At 32.4% G+C, this 20,150-nt stretch overlaps 1 protein-coding gene across 4 annotated transcripts in view; it reads left to right on the plus strand.

Moving 5' to 3' along the window:
* The window catches only part of LOC118195824 (protein Wnt-5b-like), a 995,694-nt gene that overhangs the window by 843,214 nt on the left and 132,330 nt on the right, over positions 1–20,150 (plus strand). For all 4 annotated transcript variants that reach the window (XM_085819314.1, XM_085819315.1, XM_085819316.1 and 1 more), the window contains one exon: positions 17,684–17,878. In XM_085819314.1, the coding sequence (XP_085675440.1) occupies positions 17,739–17,878 (140 nt within the window). In that variant the 5' untranslated portion in view covers positions 17,684–17,738. The remainder of the gene's footprint in view (positions 1–17,683; positions 17,879–20,150) is intronic.

A 20,150-nucleotide genomic window follows, 5' to 3' on the forward strand; every position in this document is an offset into this window, starting at 1 on the left:
CTTAAAGACGTTTTATGATGAAGCTTGCCTTAAATCTGTTATGACTTTAAAATTATCGTGTGAACGAAGCTTCCCAGTTACAGGTACATATACAGCACATACGCAAAAGTAAAATTTTCATTGTTAATCGATTATTATTGATATAATCCATAACTTTTTTGATAGATATCTTGTCTGATTAAAATATGACAAAATGCATTCCACGTTTAAATTTCCACTTATAATAAAATCTTTCCTTATGTATTTTAAATCTATTCTTTTATTAAAATAGTGAATATATTCAAACGATATTAATTAAATAAATAAATTAGCCGTCTGTCCATAAATTTAGAAGGTAAAAATGCCCACAGTCGGTCTTATTAATTTCAGTATGTTTTGGTTTAATATTTGTGTAATAAGCAGACATTGACAAGTTTGGCGTTAATTTAATCAGTTTTTTATTTACTTCAGATCTGCCGAAGCAACAAAATATTAAATGATTTTATAATAAATTTTCTTTTACATCAGCAGGTTTGGAATTTTAATTCTAAATTATAAATGCATTTTCGTATTTGTTACTTTAATTTCAAATTTATTCAAATTCTCGTTTTACTTCTATATCAGTGATACAGATAACTCGAATATCTAAATTCATGGCTTCATTAAAATGAAGCCATGGAAAATACACTTGCAGAAAATTAACTTTTTTAGCTGCTTTATACTTTCGGGCGCTGAGTGAATATTGGTTCAACAAAGAACATCAATACCGTTACAAAATTGTTTTACAACTTTTCTTGCATTGTTATCAGATATAGGTCATTTTTAGAAAATATACCTAATATCGTCAAATATAATCCATTAAAGTCACTGTTTCGAAGACAGTTCTTTTTTCATCTTATATTCTTGCCTAATTATCTCCTAATTAAAGATTTAACTAGTTATACTTCCCATTAATTAGTTGTAACAGATGAAGGTTGCCTAATACATAAACTTATAATTCCACAAGCGAATCCAAAGGAAAAATAAAAAAGAATGACTAATGTATATTTTCCATACACTCATCATTAAAAAAAATGTCAAAACACATATATTACGAAGTTGCTTGAAGGATAATTACGGCGAAGAGTTTATTTCAATTAATTATGTGCTCGAGTTATTTAAATTCAGGCCACAACTTAATCATACACAAGCGACATTGTTCTTGAAACCAACCAGACCCATTATTTTATTCTGCTGGATAAACAAGGTAATATAAATGTAAATATCATCCAATTACAGATGTTAAAGGCTGCTGCCGTAGTATTATTGAATATTTTTTCTTAATAGTAATACCGAATCAATATTTAAGCATTCTTTTAAAAATTAAGATTGCTGTTAGTTGCGAAAGGAGAAAATAAGAACAAGTAAGGGAATATAGGAAGAAACTCTCTTTTCTTTCTTATTTTATAAGAATTTCGCTACTTTCCTTATCTTGCTGTGACTCTGTTGTAGTACAGATGACATTTGTCACAGAGGCATTGTTATAAACGCACGCATAAAATGTGGTTTTTCCGTTCACATCTAAGAGACAGGGTCTAAGCCGTAGCCAATTAACAGAAACTAAATTTGCGCGTTAGTGAAGGTGTCGACAGCTTTTCCGCTCTGCTTTTCCTCTCAATAGGTTTCGCGAGTTCGCTTTGATTGGTCGACTCTTATACCAAGTCGGCTTAAGGTTGAAAACTTCGAACTTTATGCCAGAACGCCTAAGCTAGTATTTGTGAAGTAACAAAGTCTGGTTGCCTAGCAACGAAGCTCGGCTTAAACTTGTTATGACATTTATACCACCGTTTAAACGGATCTTTAAACACCTAGGTGTCTGGGCACGAAGTCTGTTGAGCCTGTTTCCAAAAGAGTCTTAATACTTCTGTTCCCGTTTGAGCCTTGGAAGGATTCAATAATTTTATTATCAGTTGATTCCGAACCCACAAGCGTCTGAACGGCAAAGTCGCTGAAACGCTTTTAGTTCGGACGGAGGTTCCAGTCCCGCGAATGGGCTAGCTGCATGGGCGTTTTCGTAGTTTTCCCCATGTGTAACTTGTATACGAACAAGTTTTCATCAGGAACTCCCTAACGAAGGCTATTTGAGTCCACTTAGGCAGAGAGCCCTCGAGTGCATTGCCGTAATCACATAAACCAAACCGAACTAAACCCAGTTGATCCCGATCGGGAAATACTCCCTCATTTCATTTGAAACGTAGTCTGTGTTTTTACAACTCCTTCTGTATACTATTACAGAATATAAAATCAGTGTTTTCAGGGGCATAACGTTTCTTTATTCTTCTTTTATTTGTATTATTTTAGTAGAACCTTTTAACTTCGTTTTATACGTTTTCATGATATACCGCAGTTAGTAAGGCAGCTTATTATCATGTCCGAATTTTAGAGCATTTCCATAGTACAAGTCTACATTAAGTTAGCTGTAAAAGACCATTTTGGAAAATTTTGGACGTAATTTAAAATCTGAAAACCATTTTCAAGGTTTTCAGATTTTAAATATTACGTCCAAAGGGGTGTTTTTAAAACTTTTTGTGTGTTACCTTTATTTATTAAATATCATGTTCTTTGCACTTAAACCATAAAATTCAGTTTAATAGCAATGTCTCAGAATAATTTTAAAATGAGCATATCTTTAGAATTTCCCATACACAGTTTCCTCGCGCTGGAGATAAAAGGGTTCCCCCCCGTTAGGTGTTGCCATTGCTCGCTTTTAAATCGTTTAGTTTGTTACTCAAAAATTCGTTAAAGTTTTACAAAATATAAAATCGATCATAAAGCAAATTACTTTATTAAAAATTCGATGGCTCTATGTACCGCTGTTTTATCACAATGCAAGAAATATACATACATTTATGCAGATTTTTCATTATTTAATTTCTTCAAATATAATGCAGGACTCTAACATTTGGTGGCAACAATTTGTAAAGTGATTCGCCATTTATAGTGATCCAACGTAACATCGCAAACCGAAAACAATAGTCCCTCAGGGACAAAGCCTCTGTGGACTAAAAAATCTGAAAGGTTTCAGATTTTAAATTGCGTCCAAAGGGGCGTTTTTTTTAGCATTTTTTAACATTAAAAAAAATATTTAGATATAAAAATCACAGCATATAAAGGAAAGTAAAATCTCATCAGTTTAAGAATTAGTCAACCAGAAATGAAACGCATGAAACATAAAATCTTGTATTTTAAATAAGTTGTTCAAAATAATAAATCACAATTACAGAAGAAAAAGTTGCTCTACTAATATTTGTTCATAAATTAAAACCACGTGGTGACTTATTATTTAATCCTCCCTCCTAAAATAAAGAAAGAGAAAAAAGGAAAAAGAAAGAGGAATATTTTATTATTCAAGGTATTATTGTTTATGTATTACAGTTGATCGCTTGCGCATGAGGCTTGGAAGAAGTGCATCCCACATTCTGTTGCAGAAACAGGAAACTAACAAGCTGAACATATCAAATTCCTCGATAAATCGCGCTGATTTCGGGGGATTTGCATAAGACAAATAATACATGCATTTAAAATTGTCTAGAATACAGCTCAGTGTTTTAGTCAGCCTCATTGATGGTTACATCTTTTCGCCTATCACGTTAAGCAATTTCCGTCTGAAATCAATTAAATAAATATATTGTTGTGAGCTACGTGTTCTCTGGTTGTTTCTTTAAAAAATCTGATGCGGACACTATATGACTTCCTTGTACGGAATATTAAATTATGCGCAATTTTTGCTGCATTTCATTTAAAATTTCCTCGAAATTCATTAGTGGTATATTTCTCATTCAATTAATTGAAATCGCCGCAAGGCAAAAATACAAAAAATCCCGAAATATTTTCATTAAAAATTGAAAAATAAAGAAAAACATAAAACACCCAACTGAAAAAAAAAAAAAAAAAAAAATTTTTTTTTTTTTTGCAATTAAAATTAGAGTTTCTACACGAAATCAAGCAAGTCGGCCAGCAGGCAAGAAGGCGGATTTCTCGATGTACAAAACTGGAAGTTTGCTTTTGGTTCTACTCGGCAAAAAGACACTAAAAATGAAGAAACTGACTTCATTCACTATTCTGCTAAGTTCAAATGTAAACAAATATGACTGATATGATAAAATCAGGCTCAGCTGTACTTATACAACTTTTAAATGGTTGATAATTCTACAACTATTGAATGCAGATTAACTAAAGGCATAAAAACTTTAACCAGAAATAAATAAGAGCAACACCTGAAATTTTTTTAAATGTTCAGTTTAAAATCCCTTATTCTTCACTATCTTCCTACACCGTAATTTCAAAGACAATAGAGCCTTTTGTAGCATCGGAAGGGGTATTTTATCTCCTTCCTCTTGAACAGCTTACCAAAATCCAAGGAGTACTGTAAGCTACCGTTTGGACAATCCGGTTTTTAAAAGCACAAAAATCCATACATCAGGAGATTTATTAGGGATAAGGTAAGTTTGAATGAAGGGTAAGTTTCTCCCTTGATACCTCTTTCTTATTCAATTTTTTCCCCTAGGAAATTAACAGTGGATCTTGAAGTGTGGTTGCTTACTTTGTCTTGATGCAGTTATACTGATTGATGGTATTGTGGGTAAAAAGAAGGTAATCCGTATTTGAAATTTTGGTATAAAATAATTCCTGATAATATGTGGAGTTGATCTTGAGTTTTTCCTCCATACTCTTTATTTTTAATTTGCCTTATATGAAAAACCAGCAACAATCAATGATAAATCGCTTTGAAAAATTTTCATTAGATTCTTTGAACCATATTTTAAGATTTTATTCTCCTGTTTGATTTTAAAAATGGATTTATTTTTATTACAGTCATTTAAAGACACTCAAGATTCGTCTATTGTGACAAGAGTTTTCCATTTTTGTCCGAATAAATGTTTCTCATAAAGAATTCTGCAGCGCGTTCTGCGTTTGGCGTTATGTCATAGAGAAGGACGACCACACTTTTCAAGATTCAAATCAGCATTAATCACTTTGTTTATAGTTGATGCTGAGCACTTTAATGATTTTGCAACTGTCCTTTGAGTTGGCGGAGTTTCTTTTAACATTTAAAAGTTCTTACCGGGGCATTCCGTTTCCGGAACGGAATGTTCTTCCAAACATTCCTTTTTTCCTTGGATATTTATTTAGAAAAGTTTTTCCAGTTGAAGCCAAACTCTGACTTTTTTTTCCCTTTCTTGTTGACAAAATTACCAATATGTAGTTTTCGACATCGGAAAACCGTGGATTTCATGGTGTTTTGTAATATTTAGATACAAATACGTTTCTTCAAAAAGAGCACAGACATAGCCATCCATTCATTGCTTCTTTAAAACTGCTGCGTAAAGATAAAACTGTCAATGAATAGACGACGATTTATTCGTTCAGAAGTATAGTTTCAGCTGAAAACAAATTTTATAGCAGGTGAATTTTTTATAGCAATGCAAAGTTGTCTAAAAATGTGCAAACAGCCTCTATGGTCTCTGATGCTGCTGCAAAACAAAAATGACCAATTTTTTTTTTTTTTAAACAGAGTACCATTCATGTACTACAAGGGCCTTGCAGAGCAACATTAAGTTTAGAATACTGGTCTGAATTCCTTGAAACAGTTTATAGCTTGCGTATAAAATTTCTCAGTCCTTTCCAGAAAGCTGATCTTCAGCTTTCTGGAATCTGCATGGACAACTATGCAAACAGATTCTGGCTGGTCTAATTCGTTACTAGTTTCTCAGACATGACTTAACTATCGCTGCAAAATCTTTCCGTAGTTGTTTGCCTACTTTGTCATAATTAAAATCATGAAAATCTTGGTCTGGTGACTTGGATGCCGTCCATCAAAAGCTGAACAATCAGTTTTGATCATTAGGAAACCTCCTGTCCTTTCCCATGATAATGCCAAACCGCATGTCCTCTGGCGCCAGTATTACCTCTCATACGAGTTTCGACGATGAATTTCTGCCTAACCATCATGCTTTCTTTATCTGTTCCCAAAGGATTAGCAATAGCTCTGCCTGGTTCGCAACTTTTTTGAAAAAGAACAGCTTTATCATTTAAAAAAATATTACAAATATTTATTGGCAGGGAATAAATTCGTTTATTACGTTTTGGGGGGGGGAATGCGGTCAGCGTTTTATTAAGCTGTTAAGTATTAATTTTAGTTTATGAACATAAAAATCTACTTTGATTCACGTTTGCTATTTGTCAACATTTTCTATAATTTCTGTTGTTCAATTTATAAAGCAATTTAAAAATAATTTAAATCTAAATAAATACATATACTTAAGATATAAGGAAATGCGATAACTGCTTTAAAAATAATTGGAGACCTCAAAATTAACATTCTAGATTTGGCGATCTTCCCCCTAAATTCATCTGTTCTCCCAAATTCGAGAATCTATGTTATAAAACAACGTCAAATTAACCAATTACAGACTAGCTCTAGTTATACATCAGAACTTGGTATAAATACTCTTGGCACAATAAACTACGTCGTTAGTATTCTTCCCTTCCCTCACCTGCTCTGTCAACATCGCGTCGCTTTAACTTTGCTTAACTATGTCATTTCTTGTTAAGAACCAATGTACATAGAAATTTATCCTACTTAATTATGATTGAATAAGTGTCTGGCAAAGTAATTGGATATGTGTGAAAATAAAGACTGGTGATTTGTCTAAATTCAGTTTTGTTGCCTTCATCTGTAAGCCTAAACCACAGCCATGACGATATCGAAAGTTATTAAGAGTTCCAGGCTTCGACTGGGCATTCCAAATCATTACATATATGTATTTTTGGAGTTTTGGAAAGAACGGGGGGTGATCTTCTAGCGATCTGAAAGGGGTGCATGCGGCAAAACTGGTTGAGATTCACTGGTATAGAATATGCATTGAAAATGATGCTGCTTGACTGAAAATATTGAATCTGTGCAAAATAATGATTTTTTGAAAGTTGTCAACTAAAAACGAAAAAAATATTCAAGAGAAACAATTCTTTCTTTTGAATATATTTTCAGAATTTCAAAGAAAAGAACTTGTGGTTCGATCATAGTCTTAAAGCAGAAATTCTATGTATAATTATTGATAATTTTTTACCAAATTAACTTACTTAAATTTTAATTGACTGCGCGTATCTAAAATTACCATGAGTTAGTATGTAGAATGCCTTTGTGTTGAAACTTTCCGTATTTAACTTGACTGAGCTTTAAAATTCAATTGGATAGCGTCTTATTATTGCAAACAATAAATAAGTAATTGCAAAAAAAGAAAAAGAATAGGGAAATATAACTTATTTTTTATTGGATTTCTAATTTTGTGTAAAGGTCATAGATGATCCTCAGAATCAGAAGTTTTGCACGTTCTCATCTTCCTTCCCCTTTTTAATTTTTCAATGTCATTTTGAAACGAATGACTTTGTAACATACTATTTGAGTGAAAAATAACTTCCTTTAGTAATAAAGTCATCTGTAAAAAGAAAAAAAAAAAAAAAAAAAAGAAAGAAAGAAAGGGAGAAAGAAAGAATAAGAAAGGAACTTTTTTAGAATTACGTAGGTATATTTCAACACTTTTACAACGAACGAAGATTTCTTTAACGCTTTTATTTTCTTAAATGTAAGTCGTGTCAGGGAAAAAAAAAAAAATCTGAAAGCTTTCAGATTTTACATCACGCCCAAAGGGGCGTTTTTTAACGTTTTGTGTGTTACCTTTATTTATTAAATATCATGTTCTTCGCACTTGAAGCATAAAATTAAATTCAATAGCAATATCACAAAATAATTTTAAAATGAGCATACTGAATTTCCGATAGACAGTCTCGCGCGGTGTAGATAATTTGCCCCCCCCCCGCATATAGTGTTGCCATTGCTCGCTTTAAAATCGTTGAGTTTGTTAATCCAAGATTCGTTAAAGTGTAACAAAATATGAAATCGATAATAAAACAAATTCCAAATTCGGGCTTTCAGATGCCCATATTCGGTAGAAGATTACGTTTTTCAAAATTGGATAGCTCTAGGTACCGTTGTTTCATCACAGTGCGATTCACCGATCATTAAAACAAGACATACAGTAGTTCACATTTGTTTTCGAACCTCTATGTTTTTTGTAAATTTATTTGCAAAAATCATTTACCAAATGTTAGCGAAATTACTTCATTTTTCTTTCACATATACATATTGTTCATCATATATATTGTTCATCATTTTTAAAACTTGCTTGCTTTGAAAAAGTTGTTCAAAACATTTTTGATTAAAAAAGTAGCTTATCCAAAAAGTCCTGAAAATAAACTCACTTAAGTATTCTAATACTTTGAACAAAGAGAAAATATTCGGATACTTTGAACAAACTTTTTATATTTATAAGGTATTTCTGCCACTTTCCTAGCGTGCCTTCGTGGTGTAGTGGTTCTGCACGCTGGGCCGGTATTCCAGAGATCCGTGGGTCGATTCCCGGCGAAGGCGGTTGCTAATTTTTCAATCTTTCTTGCTTCCGAAAATATCCTAATGTCTCTACATATTTAATAAAAACATAAAAATAACGCGACATGCAGTATTTTGCTCGATATCCTTTAGCAAAAACTACACTTTTTATGCGTTTTAGCAAGGCTTAACTAATTTTTTCGTGTAAGAATTTTATTCTATACCTCCAAAAGAATCGTTTTTAGTAGAGCTTTCGAAGAACGTTATGTTTCCTTTTTCTTTCCTCCTACTCACTGAATACAGGTTCGATAGGTTTTAAGTATAAATAATACGGAGGAGTTTTGAAACCTTCAGAACATTCCTATAATAACCTCAAACGAACATTTAGGGCTGTATTTTTACGATCATTATCCTAGCAGAACTTGAATACATTTTGCATCCTAAGTTTGGTTGCAGATGTTTTCAGGTTTCCTTTAAGAACATTTATATCTTTATATTGATTCATATTATATTCTATAAAAACTGAATTTCCCATCCCAGAAGCAGCGAAACATCCCCAGACCATTATGCCTCCATCCTCGTGCTTAACAATTACTGCAGACGAATTTCGCTGGCAACGCAATGTAAACTCCAGTAGGATCACAGTTAAGATCAACATCGTATTCTTAAAACCCATTCTTTCATCTGTCATTCAGTTTGCATAAATTTTGTGGCCTGGGGTAGTATTGTGACGAGCTAAGAAAAACATGCTTGAATTTAATTTTAAACTGATTAGTAAAACTTAAAGAATAATTTTCTAATTTATCTAAATTTTTGCATTTCAAATTAAGGGGCCCAGTTATTCGGTTATAAAAATGCTAACATAATAGTCTTTTCAGCATCAAGTGTGAAGCTATGTTTGAGGAACGTGCAGTACTTTGGTTATGCAGTTGCTGTGGCAGCTGCATGTAAGATACAGAACATAACTTTCTTCTGACTTTTTTTGACTCTGTGTATCTGTATTCGAAGAGATAATCTTACAAGTAAAAGCGAAATACAAGAGTCAGTTTTTCAAAGACTCATTCCTTCCAAAATTAGTTTGAAAGATAGATTTCAACCCTCACCTTTTAATTCAAGCCTCAAAAATTGACCTTCGACGACATACTGCACCTTAATCAACCAACCAGATAGAAGATTCTACCCGAGAGAGAATCATGTGACTTAGCTACGTGAGTTTCCTGGAAGCAAGTTTCCTAAGAATGACCCATCAAAGGAAAACCTTTTTTCCTATCTAATAGCCGTTTAACAAATAACGATTTTCTGGAATTCGCTTAGCCAGTTTGTTTAACTAATTGTGTCAAATTATATGGCATATATGTCGCAAGAACCTTAATCTGTTATTGTATCAGCGAATGGGAATCGAACTTATCTCTCAAACAAATTAATCATCGCTTTCTTTAAAGAGTAGCGATACTACATATTATATTTTCTGATGTCTCATCAGTAACCGAAAATTTTAATGCTAATCGTAATGAGAAGTTTAATATAGCAGCGCTGTTGTTAATAAGATACAGCTTTTAATTGATGAGGGCTGGTAACTTTAGAATGATAATTAACAGAAATCACAACGATGTCGAAATAAAGACAAATTAATTATAGCACATAATTTAATTTGGTGTAAATCTGAATAAGAAAATTAGTGATGTAAAAGATATGTTAGTAGTTTTCAATCTGATCAATTAATACAATTTTCAGCTTTTGAATTTTTCATTGAACATATGAGACCAAATGGCAGAGAAAAATACACGAGCAGTTTTTATTTTTAAAACGGTCCAGCACCCCTCCTCCCATAACGAACTTCAAAGGACTGAAAAATTTTGTTCACTGTGCCCGGTAGTTAACTATACCCGATCTAATGAGGGAAAAAAATCGATCATTTCACAAAAGAGTGTAAAAATTGATTTACAAATGCAGAAAGCCACATCTCCCAAAAGAGGTTAATAATAACTCTCTCTGTATAAATATTTATATGTTAAAACAGTGGTCTCAAGCCAGCGGCCCCCGAAGCAATTTTATGCGGCCTTTGTAGGCCGCATAAATATTGTACTGCTAATTTGTTATAGTAATTTAACCTTCGTTCGGTAAAATTTATTAGTTCAAAGGGGCAATTTGCGCTGAAGGACTATTATTTTCATTTTGGCATTTGACTTTGGTTCACTATAAATGCCCGATTCACTTTTCGAATTGTTGCCACCAAATATTAGAGCCCTGTATTATATTGAAAGAAATTAAATAATGAAGAATGTATGCATATTTCTCGCACTGTGATAAAACAACGGTACCTAGAGCCATCCAATTTTGAATAACGTACGTTTTCACCCGAATATGGGCATCTGGAAGCCCAAATTTGGAATTTGTTTTATTATCTAATTTATATTTTGTAAAACTTAAACGAATTTTTGATTAACAAACTCAACGATTTAAAAGCGACCAATGGCAACACTATACGGGGGGGGGGACTTTTTATCTCCAGCGCGCGGAACTGTGCGAAGAACGGGGGGGGGGGAACCACCTTTGGACGTAACTTAAAATCTGAAAACGTTCAGATTTTTTTTTTTTTTTTTTAACATTTATTCATAGCCCAAAGGGGCTATTATGGTTCGCAATAAACAGCGTTTCACTTTTCAAACTGTTGCCACCAAATATTAGATCTATGTATTCTATTTAAAGAAATTAAATAATGAAGAATCTGCATGAAAGTATGTATGTTTCTCGCATTGTGAAAAAACACTGGTACCTAGAGACATCAAATTTTGAATAACGTAGTCCTAAACTCGAATATGGGCATCTGGAAACCCAAATTTGGGATTTGTTTTATTTTCTGTTTTATATTTTGTAAGATTTTAACGAATATTTTAATTAACAAACTCAACAATTGCAGAGCGAGCAATGGCAACACTGTACGAAAAAAAGATAACATTTTTATCTCCACCGCGCGAGATTATGTATCGGAAATTCTAAAGATAGGCTCTTTTTAAATTATTTTGTGACATTGCTGTTGAATCGAATTTTGTGGTTTAAGTTCGAAAAACGTGATATTTAATATATAAAGGTAACACACAAAACGTTTAAGAACGCCCTTTTAGACGTTAATATAAATCTGAAAACTTTCAGATTTTATAATTATTATTATTATTTAAAGACAGGACTCTTGTAATCTGAAACAATACGCTTTTGAAAAATCGGATATTGATATTATTTTTTAAATTTAATTTGCAAACTTCCAATAAAATAAACTTTATTTTGCTTCGTCATATAATATGAACATTAAAAAATTTCTACTAGCGTTTGCGTATGATAATGGCCCATTAAATTGGGATTATTAAAATAATTATCTAATTAATGTCATAAGCATCAGACGTCAAACCTAATAAGATGTTGATTTTCCTTCCCTGTACAAATTTCTGTTTCATCCATGAATATAAAAATTTTAAATACCAAAGAATCGCACGTTAAAATAATAACGATTTTGGCCGTTCTTTAATCTACTTCAACTATTTTAATGATGATTTTACGCAAATATAAATGCATATGAGCAGTAATAGTGTATATGATAACTCAGGAGATTTTTTTTACAGGAACTAATTTTATTTTTTACGTATGATATGATGTGAAGTCTATATATTTTATTTTTATGCCTTACAATTAATATATATATTAATTATAGACGGGAGAGATTTCAGTTGATTTCAATGTTCCTTTCCCCTGATGAAGTAGCATTGAAGTTGATTGAATTGCTCTTTTTTTACGTTCTTTTTTCTTTTAATTTCGTTAAAAGAATTTTTTTTTTGGATTGGGGTATTGATTGTTTAAAAGTTTTGGTTTTTACATTTATTAAATTCTTTGTTGCATTTCTTAGATTATTTGAAATTTATTAATTATGAATTTCAAAATTGTCGTATTCGTCTCGTGAAACATTAGTTCTAAATTTCTTACTTTATATATATATATATATATATATATATATGGAAATATTCATAATTTCCATTGAATTTCAATTTATATTAAAAGAATAACCTAATTTATTTAAACTAGAAATTTCATAGTAATAATAATAATAATAAAGAGGGGGGAAGAAAATTTTGAAAGCTTTCAGATTGTATATTGCATCCGAAGGGGAGTCTTTTTTTCATATATACAGACGTACATGTTTCGAGAACATTTCCGAGAGCACTTGGGCTAACGACACACTGGACTAAAAATATTTAAAAACAGCATATCTTTAGAATTTCCGATAGACAGTCTGGCGTGCTGGAAATAAAAATATTTTATTCGTACAGTGTTGCCAATGGTCGTTGCGAAATTGTTGAGATTTTTAATCAAAACTGCGTTAAAGTTTTACAAAATATGAAATAGAAAATAAAACAAACTTGAAATTCAAAATGCGGGCTTCCAGGTGCCCATATGCGGATGGAGGACTATGCTATTCAAAATTTTCAAAATTTGATGATTCTAGACTTCATAATAAATACATCGGCTGGAACTTTAATGGTAGGAATATTGCGGTGTGTACTTTCTAAAATGAAACGTACTTCTCGCATATACCACGCATTATTTCGATACATAATCTCCCTCATCCCACCAATGGCTGAGACCACTGAATGTTGATAGTTCATCTTCGGTTCGAACCAGGCGAACGGGTTAGCTGCTTTTCAAGGTTTTCCCCGCGTGTAAAACGTTCATAGGAGCCAGTTTCTCTTAAAGAAATGTACTTCAGAAAAGCATCCGTTTCCCTACGGGGATAGCCCTCGTAAGCTGTGCCCTATTCCAATAACCTGGTTGCCTAATCTATCTCACAATTAATGAACTCCGTCTTCCAGTGCTAGGCGCTAGGCGTATATGTTTCAAAGAGGATAGTACAGTCTGATGTAAATTGTCGATCTTAAGTTGGATTACCTTGATATTTTTTAAATAGGAACAGTGGAGTTTTGGGAAATACGAGAAAGCTAGTGAAATGATAAGAATGCTGGTCAAAAACACTTCGAACAGCGTTTCTCAATCTTTTTCAAAAAGGGAGCACTTTCATAAATTTGAATATTTTGCGTATCAGCTTACTCTTGTTGATTTGGAAAGTCATTTTTTAGCTTATGGTACTACCACTAGATTTCTATTTAAGAACTACAGTTCATTAATCATTAATTTGATTTAATATTATTATTGATTTAGTTCAATTAATAGATGAAAGCTTATATTTGTTTTTAATAAGTCGGGATAACTTTTTTTTATTAACTGAAAATTAAATGACTACTCATATTCACATTAATCAGATGGATAAGCTTGCCAGTTCTTGCATAGCTGTTCTGTGCTTTGATTTATGCCGATAAGAAGCACCACAGTCATAATGCTTTAAATCCCTCTTTTGTTGCTATGGTTAGAGTGGGAAATCAGTAAATTAAATAAAGGTAATAAAACACATTTTATAAAATGTCATTTTTGGAAGAATTAATGATAGGCGGTTGCCATGTGTAATTTCCAAATTGAGATTTTTAGCAAAGTCCTCTAATTAATTTGAATTTTTATTTTTTGCCCCTTTTTTGGAACTCTAGGAGGACCAAAATAGCAGGGTTAGAGGACCACAGTTTGAAAAACGTTGACTTGAACCACTGCAGCTCGACGGAGAAGATTTTTTGCTTTGGACTTTGCACTAAGGCTGTGTGATGACGAACAGATGATGCAATCAATCAATGTTAATGTGACCTCATGAACTTAACGACCGTCGTACATTTTTGCAGATGTATCGATGAAAATACTAAAAAAAATAATCTAAATATTTCAGATTAGAGTTTAACACCTCAAAAATGTTTATATCATTATAAATTTAAAGAAATGGAAAACTTTATAAAAAATTTAAATGTAAATCATCAAAAACTGTTTTTTTTAAAAAAATTATTCAGTACCAGTTGCGTAATATATGGCGTTAAATATTCATAAAATATCTTAGTTGTATATTTCAGAGCCAGCGTCTTAATAGGGAGGTTGCACCTTGGGGCAGAATTAAAGGGCGGCAAAATTTTTAGAATATAGAAGCAACGAACAAAAAATTTAGGAATGGCAAAAGTTCTTAGAATTTATGGAAAGCACTGGGCAGCAGAATTTAGAACCCGTAAAGATTACTCCGGGAGGAGATTATTAAGAAATATCACTATATAAGGAATTACTAATAAGGAATATATTACTAAGAAATATCACTATCTATTACTATATAAGGTATTTCTCCCATCTTCTTAGCGTGCCTTCATGGTGTAGTGGTCTGCACGCTGGGCGCGTATTCCAGAGTTCCGTGGCTCGATTTCCGGCGAAGGCGTTGCTTATTTTTCATCTCTCCTGCTTCCAATTACACCCACGATTTGGCGATTGGGTCCCCTAAAAACCCCAACCGCCCTTTAAAAGTGGGAGTATATAAGGTATTTCTCCCGCCTTCTTGGCATACCTTCGTGGTGTGGTAGTCTGCACGCTGGGCGCGTATTCCAGAGGTTCATGTTTCGATACCCGACGAAGGCGTTGTTCATTTTTCATCTCTCCGGCCTGGGAATGGTGTCTTCCTGTTTTCGCGGTTGTCAAAACTGTTCCTGTTTCCGCGAAATCATCAATCTTCATTCCCTTGTTTCCAAAGGGGTTACATAATGAGGGACCGAGCGGACCTTAGCCTCTCCCAAAATGCAGGAAAGCAAAAAATGTTTAGATTTAAAAAAAAAGAATTTTTAAAACAAATAATCGAAAAATTAAAAATTTTTAGATTTAGAAAAAAGAATTTTTAAAACAGTTAATCGAAAAATATCAGATCTTTGAATGAACCTTATAATGTATTTAAAAGGAGAGAGATGTTCAAACTCTGGGATGATTTTGGCAAAGAACTTAAAGATCGTTTCCGAAATTAAAAATCTGATGTGTACACCACATGACTTCCTTGTATTGGAATATTAAATTATACGCATTTTTTCTTTCATTTCATTTAAACTTATTGGACTGAATTAAATCTACTTCGCCGACAGCGCGTAAACCACAATAGAATAAATGCATTCTTTAAAATTCACTCTAGTATTTGTTTACCATAGCGACACTCTGGCGCTAGATTCACTTAACAGTATTAATAATTATATAACAGTTAACTTATATAGTAATTATATAACGGAAACTAAGTTAACTGTTATATAATCCAATAATTATATAACAGTTAACGTATATATTTCGTTCATATTACAACTCATAATGCACAAAATTTATATCATTTAAAGAATAGAATTATCTAATCGTTGCCACATGTTCTATTCAAATACTATAATAAAGCTAGAATGATGTATAAAAGAAATTAAGCAAACAAAACAAAAAGAAACAGTTTTTCACAGATGATTGAGTATTTCTCATTTAATTAATTCAATTCTCACTTCGCGAGAAGGCAAAAATACATAAAAACTCAAAATATCTATATTAAAAATTACGAAGTAAATCTTAAACGCTTATTTCCTCGAAAAAATTCCAGAAAGGATTAAGCATAATTTAAATAATAAATGAAGGCGTTATCTTTGTTGTTGCGAAGCTAAGTTTCTCTAGATTGGCAACAAATTCACTAGTCTCCTGTTTCAAATGTAAACATCAATGGCCGGCATTAAAAACAGGCTTAGCGGCAATTAAACAACTTTAAAATTGCTGATAATTCTAAAAATATTGCACACAGATTTACTAAAGGCATAAAATCCTTAACCGGAAGATAAAAACCATATAATTCAATTATTTTTAAAGAAAAAAATGTTACAAACATATAAGAGTAAAGAAACTGAGATCACTGAGCCGGGAGAGTGGATATATATATAAATATATTTATATACGTTTGGTGCGGCCGATTGCAACCAAAATACGAGGTGCACATCTACATGTTATAGCAGTCCTATGTACAAAATTTCAACGGTCTGAGGCTACTCGTTTTTGAGTTATGCGAGATACGTACGTACGCACGAACGTACGTACATACGTTCGTACAGACGCCACGAAAAATTCTCTTCAGAATTAATTTTAAAGCAGTTTTATAATTTTTTTGAAAGAAAAGTGTATTTTATTCTGTCCTTACGTACAGATATCACGCAAAAACATCGTTAAATTGCATTCGATAGCGGTCAAAATGGATATTTTCGTTGCAATATGCTGCCTGAAACTTCCTTTTTACTTCGTACAAGGAAGTAAAAAAATGAAAAAAAAAAAAAAAAAAAAAAAAAAAAAAAAAAAACACGGTGTTCTAAAATTTTGCATAAAGGTGAGTTATAATCAAATAATGACGTTCATTCTTCTAAAACGACTTCTGCTTTGGTTTTAATTGCGCTTTTGCAGCTTTTAATTCTTTCATTTATGCAAATCCTGTAGACTGCATTTTCGTTATTTCTATTCCGAATTCGATACGGATAACCTTTATAAAGGGCTAAAGATGTTTTTTTCCTTTTAGTTTCAATAATATCTAAAACATCCATATTGATTAATATAAGATGTGAAAATAACAGCTAATATTGTAGCAGAATTATAATTAGAATGAAATTTAAAATTTCGAGAGGAGCCTAAACTTAACGAAGACTAAACTATTCACAAAGAAACTGCCCAGCTCTTCTTAATGACTCATCGTGACATCCCCCGAGGAGCTGTGGGAAGGGGACTGTACTCTCCGATTTCGCGGGAACAGAAAGAATTTTGAAAAACGCGGAAAGAGGAATCGCGGAAACAGAGCTAATTCCCTGGAAATAACCTAATGTCTCTACAAATGATTTTTGGATTTGGTTAATCAATAGCCCATCGTTCAAATTTGAAAGATACCTTAAAGACCGTGCGCTTTGCTGAATGGCAACACTTTGAAAAATCAGATATGCGCGAGGGCACGTGGAAGAAAAGGGTCTTTTGTTTTATGTAAGGGTAACTACTGTCAAGTACTCTATCTATTTTTCTTTCCGTTCTTCTCATCGGTCAGGTTTTGCCAGGACAGCATTTTATATTATATCACACGAAAACCTGCATTCCCTTCACAGCGTAACAATAAAATAGAAGTCTAATAAAAAAAAAATGTAAAATTATGATATAATATTTCACAACAAAGGGTAATGTAGAATGTCTGGCATAATAAAATCAATGTAAAACAAAGCTTTAGTATATTGTTTGTAAAAATATTGACAAATTAAATGTTTTCGAGATCATTCTAATATAATAATGTTCTTTTCATTTTTACACTTTATATTGCCCTAATAAGCTTTTCTTTCACAGGCTTCTCAGGGTATATTTATCTTCCTTCATGGTCTGACAATTTAACACAAGTGGAATGAAGTGGAACAAAAGACGCAAAGTATCCGGGGACGGAGCTCATTGGATCCCCTTTGTGGAGAAAGTTACGTGGCCTTTCATATTGCTGGCAGCATTTTTTATTGCGCATACAACTTCCACTTCCATAGGAACATGGATGTAAGTACCCCAAATACTATAAGAATTCTTTATTAACTTCGCTTAGCATATTTATTAAGTTATTCCACAAATTGTAATCTTAAAATTACATACATCTTCATATTTAAAAGATTGCAACGGGAAGCGGAAAATTTTGTTCTCAAAGAGTTTATGCTAACATAGTTTGGTTTTGCTAATATCAATTAATCAATTAACCACCACATTTAAACAGTGATTTCATAAATAACTTTGTTAAGGTTTGGAAAACGATGCTTAATTTTATAAAATACATTGCTATGGAGGTTTATAAATGTAAATAAAAAGCGATAGTTAACACTGTATTGATTTAAAATTACTTTAAATTTAATTTTAATCAGCCTTTAAAAACCAGTGCAGTTTAGAATTTTTCCTTTAATTTATACTTAAATCTGGCAGTACCCCCCCCACACCTGAGTTTATCTATTTCAGCATAGATTTAGAGATCATGAGATCATCTCTGAAGTTTCCTTTCCGTATACACAAATTTCCGTTTCATAAGCATTTCAGTCTCAGAATATGTGCTTTTCTAAGCATATTTTACTAGAAACGTGAAATAGTTCAAATGTCAAAGTAACAACAAAGTTTAATAAGCCAAATCTCAGAAATTTGCGTAGGCAGTAGAAGGTTGAAAACGGAATTTAAATGTATCGCTTATGTTCACAAAGTTTTGAATAGTAATCAAGTTGTAGATCAAAACAACTCACTGTGAAACGTGATAGGAATTCTAAAGTTATTTATTCATTTAAAAAAGTATTCTCCTGGAGAGTATGGGAGGCATGAGAAAGTGTTCTATTTAGCTTCATTTATTCGGAATTGAATCTCTGAGCTTTAGAACCAAGTTATCAACAACAATTTACGCATTAGGTGTAATTAAACTAATTATGGAGTAGGTTGCCTTTTGGATATAGAATGATTAGAATTAAATAAATTTTCTAATCATCATCGTTATTATTCTTTGTATCAGTAATAATTAAAAATGTCGGTACAGCAGGAATTCTATGCTATGAGAAAATTATTTTTAATGTGTGGGGGTTTTATTTAATTTTATTAACAGTTAATTTTATTTTGGAATCGACCTTTCCTATAAACTCTTGTTTTTAACCCATGCTTTCTTGCCAGAATGAGATTTGTTTCGCGCATTATGCAAAATAAACTAGAAAGCCACTATTTAAGCCAGTGTCTGAGTTACTTCAGCCAGAGCGTGTTTTGCCTTTCGGCCACGTTGTTTCTCTGCTACTTAAGCTAGCTATTTTACGGCTTTACATATAAATTGCCGTTTAGTTTACGCTGGTGGTAGCTAAGAGCCAACAACGCGTTAAATTATCTCTCTGCAGCTTCGGCTGATTATTTACTTAGATTTAGTTTAGAACGCAAAATTAAGGTCCTGGTGACCGCCAAAAGTATTGCTCACGGGAAGTGCCATCTGTTCATATTATTCTTGAGTTGAAATAAAAGGGTCTTTTCACCTTTTTAAGTGTTGTTACTGGTACAAGTTGCACTTAGCGAATAGTCATTACACAGTTCAATTTAAGATCTAGCCTTCCAAGTAACCTTAATTTTATAAATCTTTCTCAAACATTTTTGGGTATCGCATATATATATATATATATATATATATATATAATTTATCAAGCAAAGCAGTAATAACAATTTTTGAAAAACCAATTTTGGTCAAGAAAACATCTTGCGCAATATGCTGCAAAATAAGTAAAAAATAAAAATTGTAGAAAGCTCGCCTAAAAGTTACCAAGAGCTGCTGCTCCAAAAGGTTTAAGACGTTCATGTGTATTAATTTTTGAAAACGTCTTAAACCTTTTGGAGCAGCAGCTCTTGGTAACTTTTAGGCGAGCTTTCTACAATTTATATATATATATATATATATATATATATATATAAGGTATAACAAAATACGATAGCTGCTTTAAAAAACAATTAGCGATCTCAAAATTAACGTTCTAGATTCGGTGCTTCCCGCCCCCAAATTCGTCTGTTCTTCCAAATTGGAGATTTTTCTGTTATGTAACGCTACTGGAAAAGGACAAATAAAACTAATAATAACCAATCATAGCTTGTCTCTAGAATCGCACCTGCTCTGGTATAAATACCTCTGGCGAGCTAATTACGTCATCATGCTGCTAGCTTCTAACCTTGCTAATTTCTCCTCGCTTTGCTTCTGTCCTATTTAATAGAAAATAGCCGAGTGACTTCACTTTCCAGGTCGTACTTAAGTTTTTAGAAGGTGAAATTCAGTCTA

This window comes from Stegodyphus dumicola, chromosome 6 (genome assembly GCF_044657685.1).
Source record: "Stegodyphus dumicola isolate Sdum_Otavi_A_Nest chromosome 6, ASM4465768v1".
In the NCBI taxonomy this organism is placed as follows: Eukaryota; Metazoa; Arthropoda; class Arachnida; order Araneae; family Eresidae; genus Stegodyphus; species Stegodyphus dumicola.